Source organism: Cenococcum geophilum, assembly GCF_001692895.1.
Source record: "Cenococcum geophilum 1.58 unplaced genomic scaffold K441scaffold_85, whole genome shotgun sequence".
NCBI lineage: Eukaryota > Fungi > Ascomycota > Dothideomycetes > Gloniales > Gloniaceae > Cenococcum > Cenococcum geophilum.
The window spans coordinates 231813-240411 of NW_027137643.1; the positions used below are offsets into that span (position 1 = coordinate 231813).

The 8599-nt window shown below is 48.0% G+C and overlaps 3 protein-coding genes across 3 annotated transcripts; 2 read left to right on the forward strand and 1 right to left on the reverse strand.

Moving 5' to 3' along the window:
- Positions 1–76: 76 nt before the first annotated feature.
- On the reverse strand, positions 77–5368 carry K441DRAFT_682566 (uncharacterized protein; the record flags this gene model as incomplete). Its single annotated transcript, XM_067651594.1, has 11 exons — positions 77–763; positions 839–978; positions 1031–1201; positions 1248–1433; positions 1484–1839; positions 1890–2002; positions 2050–2321; positions 2368–2510; positions 2557–3620; positions 3805–5301; positions 5351–5368. The coding sequence occupies 11 exons, from the start codon at positions 5366–5368 to the stop codon at positions 77–79; spliced, it is 4647 nt and encodes a 1548-aa protein (XP_067496988.1).
- On the forward strand, positions 5351–6654 carry K441DRAFT_354045 (DUF543-domain-containing protein). Its single transcript, XM_067641329.1, has 3 exons — positions 5351–5711; positions 5942–6094; positions 6189–6654. Exons 1-3 carry the CDS (start codon positions 5628–5630, stop codon positions 6243–6245), a joined length of 294 nt encoding a protein of 97 aa, XP_067496989.1. The 5' UTR covers positions 5351–5627; the 3' UTR covers positions 6246–6654.
- Positions 6655–6883: 229 nt separating this feature from the next.
- K441DRAFT_423609 (uncharacterized protein) lies at positions 6884–7420 on the forward strand (the record flags this gene model as incomplete). The annotated part of the gene is made up of 2 exons (XM_067641564.1): positions 6884–7199; positions 7257–7420. Coding segments are annotated over 2 exons (480 nt in total), but the record flags the coding sequence as incomplete, so codon positions are not given.
- Between the last annotated feature and the right edge of the window lie 1179 nt (positions 7421–8599).

Consider the following 8599-nt stretch of genomic DNA (forward strand, 5'->3'; position numbering starts at 1 on the left):
TTCCCACCAGCCACGATACCTTCCAGCCTTCCCAAAAAGCCCCACCAACAATCCCCAGCCATCGCCCCTCCCCTCCCTACCTGTCCCCCCTCCCACCCCCCTCAACACCCCTCCTCCACTCCCCCACACTCCCCTCCAAACGCCAGCGCACTATTATCCAACCCCCACCCCACCGCCCTCCCGCCCTCCTCCCCAACCCCCTCCAACACCGCCCAAACCCCCGGGCATCAGGCCTTGCCCTCACCTCAGGCCTCACGCGGCCCCCCAGCACGCAGCGGCAGAAATGCGCGAGCAGCACCGGCGCATGCAGGGCCGCGAGGGCGCGCGCGCGCTTCGTGGCGTCGGTGAGGGCGGCGCGGTCGCGCTGGCGGAGGGGCGCGACGGCGCTGGGGGGGGGGAGGCGAAGGCGGTGAGGATGCGGGTGAAGGCGGTTGCGGCGGGGGGGGAGCGGGGAGGTGGGGGAGAGCCAGGGCGGGTGGTGCGGGTGCGGGGTTGGGCGGGGCGGGGCGGAGTGGTGGTGGGCGGAGGGGGTGTTGTTGGGGGTGAAGAGGCAGGAGAGGAGGGCTTGGAGGAGCGGCATTAGGAGGTGGAAGCGGCCGCCTAGGCGGGCGCGGTGGAGGGTTAAGAGCGTGTGGGTTGTTTGGCAGAGGCGGGTGTAGACGGCGGAGGCGTGGGTTGGGGGGAGGGAGGGCGCGGTGGGAGTGGCGAGGGTGGTTAGGGCGGCGAGGAGGGCTTCTGTACCGTGTTGAGTGATGAGGAAGGACTAGGGGTGGTTAGTTGGTTGATATAGGGAGAATTTGGGGATTATGTTGGCGGTTGGGGTTTGGGAGGGATATACTTTGTCGCGGAGGATGGTTTGGATGTTGTCGAGGAGGGCGTTGAAGCTGGCTATATCGTGTGTTTTTGCGAGATGGCTGCATAGGGTTGGGAGGAGAGCGGAAAGCTGTTGCTTTTGCTCTGGGTCTTCCGTAGAAACACCTGCTTATGGTCAACATACTATTGAAGGATCTATATAACCTGGATTGCTTACTTTTTAAAGTTGAGACGAAAGCGTGCAGAATGCGAAGAGATCCCATTTCTACCTCGTCCTTTTCAGTTGGGAGCAACGACGGCAGGATTTGTAGCTTGGTCGAAATATCGAATGACATGAGAGCGTTTTGAACTGCATCGAGAACCTTTCGATATTCTTGGGCGGAAATATCTGAGATAGTTAGGCTGTATTCTCAAACAAGAAAGGCCAATCAAACCTAATCGCAATATCATCCGAGATACCTGCAGGAAGACGTCGGGATCTGCGTCTGAAATCTTAAACCTCTCACTGGCTTTATGTAAAAGTATCAAAGTACGAGTCTCAAATAGAGTGGGGTTTGGAGTGGCCGAATATCCTAGCATCCATGTAGACAGGAATAATTGTATTTCTTGGAAAGCTTCTTCTAGAACAGTGTCAGTTGTAAACGTAAGTGATTGTAATAGGGGTACTCACCAATGCCTGGATCTTCCGCAGTAATCCGAAGCGGGGTTTCTGTCAAAGCATCTAGAATGATATCTAGCTTCAAATTTGAAGAAACAGCTTTCCCGCCCTTGAGTAGCGTCAACGCATTAGAAGCCGTTAAGGCTCTGGCAGCTGTTGCTATGTATTTGTTCCAAACATCTGCCATTAGGAATTCTTGAGGAACTGTTTCGGCATCTCCTACGACTGTCATGACAGCTTTGAGCAGGCCCATTTTCACAGTATAGTCTGACGAAGATATATCGCCGACAGCAAGCTTTTGCACCCGGCCAGCGAACTTTCTCAGAAACTGCTTGCTACGCTCCCGTTCCTTTTCAGAGAGGATGTGCCTATGATGCAGATGTTAGCTAAGCCTTCATTTCCAGGATCTTGTTACTACCTCAGGGTTCTTTGAACCAGAGTTCCAAAGACTTGCAGAACACCAACATCGGAGCTGATATGTTGTTCATCAAGGCGAGCGGCGATGCCGAAGAGGCATTGTGGATCAGTAGACTATTTTGTTAGTATTAGATGACCCGTAGAAGAGGAAGGCCACGAACAATTTTAGCAGTTGCGTTTGGAGTCTCCATTAACTGTGCCATGAGAGCAAAGTGAGCCTGCATTATATCACAGCTAGTATTTTCCTGTTCTAGAATGCCCTCTGTAATTCGGTCTAACACAGCCTCTCGGTGCTTTCGTGACAAAGCTTTCAATGGAGCGTCAAAGTATGGTTTTTCCGAAGTGGCAAATGGACCATGTTCTCTATGGTCAGCTCCAACCGTCTCAAGTCCTTTATTGTCTAGTCCAGCAAAGAACGCGGATAGGAGGTCATCTATAATGCATAAGAATTTATCAAACCAAGCAGATAAATCACTTACTTCTAACATCGGAGTGTAAGTTTGAAAATACGTATTCGGAACATCCTTGCAAGAGTTGTTCGTTCAAAATCTTTGAAGTACCCCCAAGTACAGTGGAACATAAGGAGAGGAACAAGTATGCACGGGCATCTGGAGAAACGAACCTGCAATGGTAAGTCAACGCAACCATATAGGATATTTTTCACTAACTCAAGCAAAATAGGAAAGCGCCCGAATAAGACCTCCATGTCCCGGAAGAATTCGTTCTTCCCCGCAAGAGGCTCGACCTTTATATTTGAATAGGCTGATGACATCTCGTCGTTTTTGGCTTTGTCTTTCAGAGGAGCAATGAATGGCAAAAGGGCGGAGAGGGCTCGGTTAACTTGCTCACGGATGGACGGAAACACGGCTGGCACGTTTCGAAAGTTGTTGCAGACCGTAAGGATAAATATGAAAGCTTCGATGCCTGCGTGGCATTTAAAACTGATGTCCTCATGCTCTGATGGATTGTCTTCGTATTTCGTCGCGGGAATGCTCTTCTGGGCGAGCTGGATGGCACTGGAGGTTAGGTCATCACCATTAAATACACCTATAGTCCAAAGTAAGGTGTAAATACGTGACAACGATTCCCATACTCTTGCCGTATCTACATCGCCCTTAAATCGGTCGTGTTCGAGTAAGGCGACAATATCTGAGCGAAGGAGATCTAGCTGGGATTTAAGCCCCTCAACAGTCTCATCATGGTGTATGGAACCGAGTAGAGTGTCAATTACAATTATGCTGCCACAGGCGCTCTTGAGATCATTTCCGTAAGCTCGGAGCGGCGAAGCAGACCTAGAGCCACCCTCAATATCACTTAGGAGGGCGGATAAGTGGAGCCGATGCTGTTCAAGCAAGCCTGAGATTTGTGATAGGGTCAATGAGCTCCTAAGCAATGGTGTCATAGCATACAAGAGTTCCTCGTCTTCCCAAACAGAAGATCTTCTATTGACTTTTCCCTGTCCTTGGTTCCCAGCGGATACGCGAGTAATACTCGCACCTTCACTGAGTTGCGTGTGCCATTTGGCTATGAAGCCAACGAGATTCCGATTCCGAGCGAATGCTTTCATGAGAGGGATTATGATCGATTGTTGGAAAGCAGTCCTCACGGTACCGCTATGGCCGTCAGAGTCATATCGAGTGAGAAGCTCTGTGAAATCATGAGAACTTGAACGTTCTATAAAGGAGCGAGGTATTCCCGTAAAGTCAAGATATTCCATGAGAACTTGAACGTTCTATAAAGGAGCGAGGTATTCCCGTAAAGTCAAGATATTCAACCGGAAATGCCGAGATTTCTTTGAAAAGAAGTATTGAAAGATCTAAAGAGCTGTCTCCTGGAGCTATGGTGTTGGCATTTGGCTTAGGGAGGAAAACATCAGGGTCCAATGTAATTAATCTCGCAACTAAAGACCACCTAACCGTTCCGTTTTCGAGGAAAGATCTGAACATCCCAGAATGAAATCTGAAAATTTCCTCGAGGATAGTCGAATCCAGAGATAGGCTTTGGCTTGCAATAACTGCAAGTAGGTCGCATAAAGCTGCTATTGAGAGACCTGCCACAGGAAACTCTGGCTGATGTAATGGGCATCCGGAGCATTCCACAAGGGCAATGAAGGCTGCCTGTATCCACGGCATTTCAGCGTTCTTCTTTTTAGGTGTGAGTCTCGGAGAGCATCGGATGGCTATTTCGAGTAGTTGCGGAATTGCACGGAAAAGCGATTCAAGGCTTTTTGGTATAGATCCTGGAATTCGCTCCAAGCTAGCAGCTTGACTTAATTTAATGTACAAAGGATCCAGATAGCCCTGCAGCTTCTTCGCCTTGAGAGCTCCGAGGTGATTTGAAGTATTCTCGGTGCTAGCTGTGTCTGCAAAAAACGCTATTCGAGCGGGTCCAAAAACGTGTCTTGCAAATAACTGTTCTAGGAGCTGAACTGCCCTTCTCTGAGTGAGAGAGAAATCCCTCTTTTGATTTCCATGGCTTTCCCAATTCGAAAATGTGTTTCCGTCCCTCACTAAATTCAATAGCACAGTCGTGGGAATTAGACACTCAGTGGAGAAAGCATTAGCGGATGCTCCAGAGTCATCATCAAAGTCAAGCGTCCTCAATTCCCATATTCTGAGAATGGAAGAGAGTCTGAGGCTATCATCGGGAGCACAAAAGACTGATTTTCCATCGTGCGGTCCATGTACGAGAAGAGTATGGATTGCATTCAGCCAAAACCTCAACAGTTTTGCAGCCTGCGCCGTTCGAACCCGGAGCACCATCTTCATATATTCTGCAACCATACATTGTTCTTCCCTGTCGTTCGATCTTGTTCTTTCAATAATGGCTTCAAGGACTCTGGAAATAGCCACGAAAAGATCATCTAGTCCAGCTTTCCCTAATGAAACCTTCTTTGTGGGAGTATTGTCTCCAGAAACAGGTCTCTTCCGTTTTCTCGACGGCTTCGGGTGCTCCTCCGCTGTGGCACTAGACTCTGAAACCTCCAGTCCAGAGAGAAGGTTTTGGCAAGACGCATTCTGTGGGACTCTATCATGTAATTCTTCCCCGAAATTCTCCTCCAAAGCTCTCTCCAGTATTCCAGGATAATCAGCAGTTCTTAGTAGACTTGCGGCATTCGGTACAGGCACCAGAAGGATGGCTTGTTCTAGCAATTTCCATGCTCTTATATTTGCCCTAGCTTGAACTCCAACAACCTCTTTTGACCTCAGTTTGTCCTGTATCCACCGCAATACCCATTCAGCTCTAGCATGGTTCTGTGCTCTTTGGAGGTCTTGAGGCTGAGTTTTGGTGGCACTTTCATACCAGCTACCTGGTAGTCCGATTATCTGCGCAGCTTGGCGTATCTGTTTGTTCAAGTCTTCAAAGTCCTTGTCGAGGGAAAGAAGTCTTTGTAGCGATGGAGTAGTAATCGGCTACGAACAATTAGAATATTACTTGTTATCAAGGTAAATAATCACTAACTTGAACTATCGGGGCCATTCCGTCCACCAAAGAGCTGCGACAGCTCTTTAGTCTAGCTTCTCAGTCCCCACAGGTGGCGGTGATAAATTTGTTGTAGTTATTCTGAGAAAAGTTGCGCAGGGACCACCAACGCCAAGCATCCCAAACCTCAAACTTCCGTTAAACAACGCCGAGGGATAGCAACACATCACAGCTCTTCGATCAGCTCTCGAACTCCTCCATATACCCTTCTTGCCTGGTGCAATTTAATCAATTGACCGGCATAGACACATTAGCCATGTCGGACTCATCTTCAACCACACCTACAGCGCCGGTCGCGCGGACAAGCCGGCCGATGAGCGAAGCTCTGCTGAATGAGAAGGTATAATTATCTTCACGGCCCCGTACAACCCAATTGGAGCACGTTAGCTTGCACAGTAATTTATCTTGCTGCTATTAATTAGCCAGCTAGCACACTGATGCACACTTTCAACCATACCTACCACCCGAAATATCTCATGACTTTCCAGCTCATATTCATTTTCCTCGTCTTGCATATCTAGCTACACAATCTACGCAAGCGAACAATACTAACATCTTTTTAAAACGTAGTGGGATCGCTGCCTCTCCTCTATGCTCATTCGCTCCGGCCTCGGTCTATCATTCGGTATCGTCTTCTCCGTCCTCCTCTTCAAGCGCCGCGCATGGCCTGCATACGTCGGATTAGGTTTCGGCGCTGGACGGGCGTGGGAAGAATGCGATAGCGTAAGCCTACATTTATTACAGACGCCGAATGATCCAACGTCACTCTTTTTTAAAGGTATAGAATTTCACATGCTAATGAGGTTTCACAATGTAGTCATTCAAGCACGCTGCGACACCATCGAAGGATGGATTGCGAGTTCTGAGACCGTAGATGGTGTAAAAACTTCCGGGAGCGGTCGCGATAATGGACAATCGAAAGAATGCGAAGCAGCTTTTGGGCAAATCCAGGTTCGCTACGTGGGAAATGTTGTACAGTAGGGCATGGTTTTAGACAGCGAGGCAATTGAGCATTGTATATTTGGTTTAATTCAGGTCCAATTCTATGATGAAGCAAATCTAGGGAGCTGGTTGGCTAAAAAACTCCAGCGCCGCCCAGGATCTAGAATACGTCTCTCCACAAGCTCCATATCTAAGCAAGACAGAAAGATTTCTGGTCTGCTTCTTAAAACGGGTGCACATGTAATTCATGGAACGTTCTGGCAATCAGTCGGTTATACATAGTTTTCTTAGATGCATCCTGCTGTTATCACCAATTATTCATTCCAAACGTATTTAAAAGACAATATGCTAACCCATTACACCCTTCACTTCATCTTCCGAATAGAAAATGCGAAGAAAATAATTCTTCAGTGATCACCTGCAAGTCTTAATCACAGCACAGACAAGCATTTCCTATTCTGTCCTAGCCGAATAGACGCGATGCCGTGTGTCGTGACGCCAAACAACTGAGGTCAACGACCCTTAAATATCGATAATACGGCCAATATGACTTCCCTAGAACTCGTCCTTGATGCCCTCGACGCTGCGAATATTGATCGTCTCCGTCTTACTCTCGAGAAAATCTGCAGGCAGTCTGATGCCGCCCTACGCCTGGTCTGTAACGAGCTCCTTGTTAGAGAAAGTGACTTGGAGAAGCACAATAAGGAGAGCAATAGTGTCTATTTCAGGGGGAGTAAAGAGAAAGGCTCTAAAAACAGCGTCAATGGTGCGTCCTTGAAGAGAAAGAGAGAGGAATACGTGGGTGTGCGGTACGCTACCTGCAAGCAATGCGAGCAAGAGTTCGACGCCACAGAGAACGGAGAGGAGAGTTGTGAATGGCATGACGGTATAGTTATGGTTTCGTCGTGTCAGCAGTAGTTCTCTAGCGCTGACTTGCTTCTAGGTGGGCTTGAAATCGACTACGAGCACGATACTTGGGACGACTGGGACGAGCCTTGTCATGGAATAATGAACACAGACGAGAATCGAGAAGAGTATCCAGAGGGCTTCATTTGGTCCTGCTGCGAAAGGCGAGGGGGTGAAGATGCTTGCAGGATTGGCAAGCATGTCGCGGAAGACATTCCAAAAAGAGCGCGTTCTCCTACACCTTCAGCACAATCTCCACCAAATGTACGACGATGCTTGCCATCCTCATCTAATTCTTGGATGATGACTTGCCTCGGGCCCAGTACGGAATCACACTAGAAGGTGTGGAATAGTAAGATTGTTGAAGCAATGTATTGTCAATTCCTTCAATGATATCTCTCTCAGTATATTTTTTGAACCTGTTGTGAGGCTATGAGGGTTTTTCGTATTAACTTCTAGCAATATCACATAAGATTACGGAGTGCCAATTACTAACATGTCTAATTCTATGTCAATTAGCCTGGACTTCAGCGCACTCCGACAGAAACTGCTGGATCCCGAGACTCGAGCTGTTAAACTCCTTATTTTGAAGAACTCAAGTGGATACTCAAAGGGAAAAAAGGTGCTCACTCAAACGCGGTTGTTTGCCTCTCGACCGATTATCTGGTACACTACCCCAGTGTGGTTTCCTTCCACTACAGCCCAGGTGCAATGCCCTTGTCCAAGATTCGTTGTATATTCATCCGAGACCGATTCTGTACGCTACGTCACCAATAAATTTTACCAAGAGAATGTTGTATAGACACCAGTTTAAGGAATCCACGGGGCCTTCCCAATTATTCTCCTTGTATTCTGTCAGCCAACAAACAAACTCCGGTAACACATTTTCTCGAGTAATCTGACTACGCGTTAGGAGCAATAGCATTATCCACCATAATATATCTGCTGCTTCGGCTTCTCCGTGCCTCCCCAGGGTAGTCTAATTGGTTCTCGGCGTAATGTAGTGCGCCAAGCCACATAACCGAATGGCCGTAGCCACTCCTGCCAATCTTCTCGGAGAGAAGGATGATCTTATGCTTCCAGTGAACCCCAGTCTAGCCATATATGCAATGGTACTTCGACACCGAAGTTTTTGCGATGGAATCGAATCGGTCACAGATTACAATACCTCTGTATATTGCTGTTTGGCCCTGCGCCCCGGCGCTTCGAAAGAATTTGTTCTTGAAACCCAGTAGTTGTTAAGCTTCCTGTCTCTTGGGAATAGACTTAACGTATTCGGTAAGCTAATGGGCCACGCAAGCTAATGGGCCACCTTAAAACCCCACCAAAAATTAGAAAACTCATACCTTAATATCTTAACAACTACTTTATAATAAATTC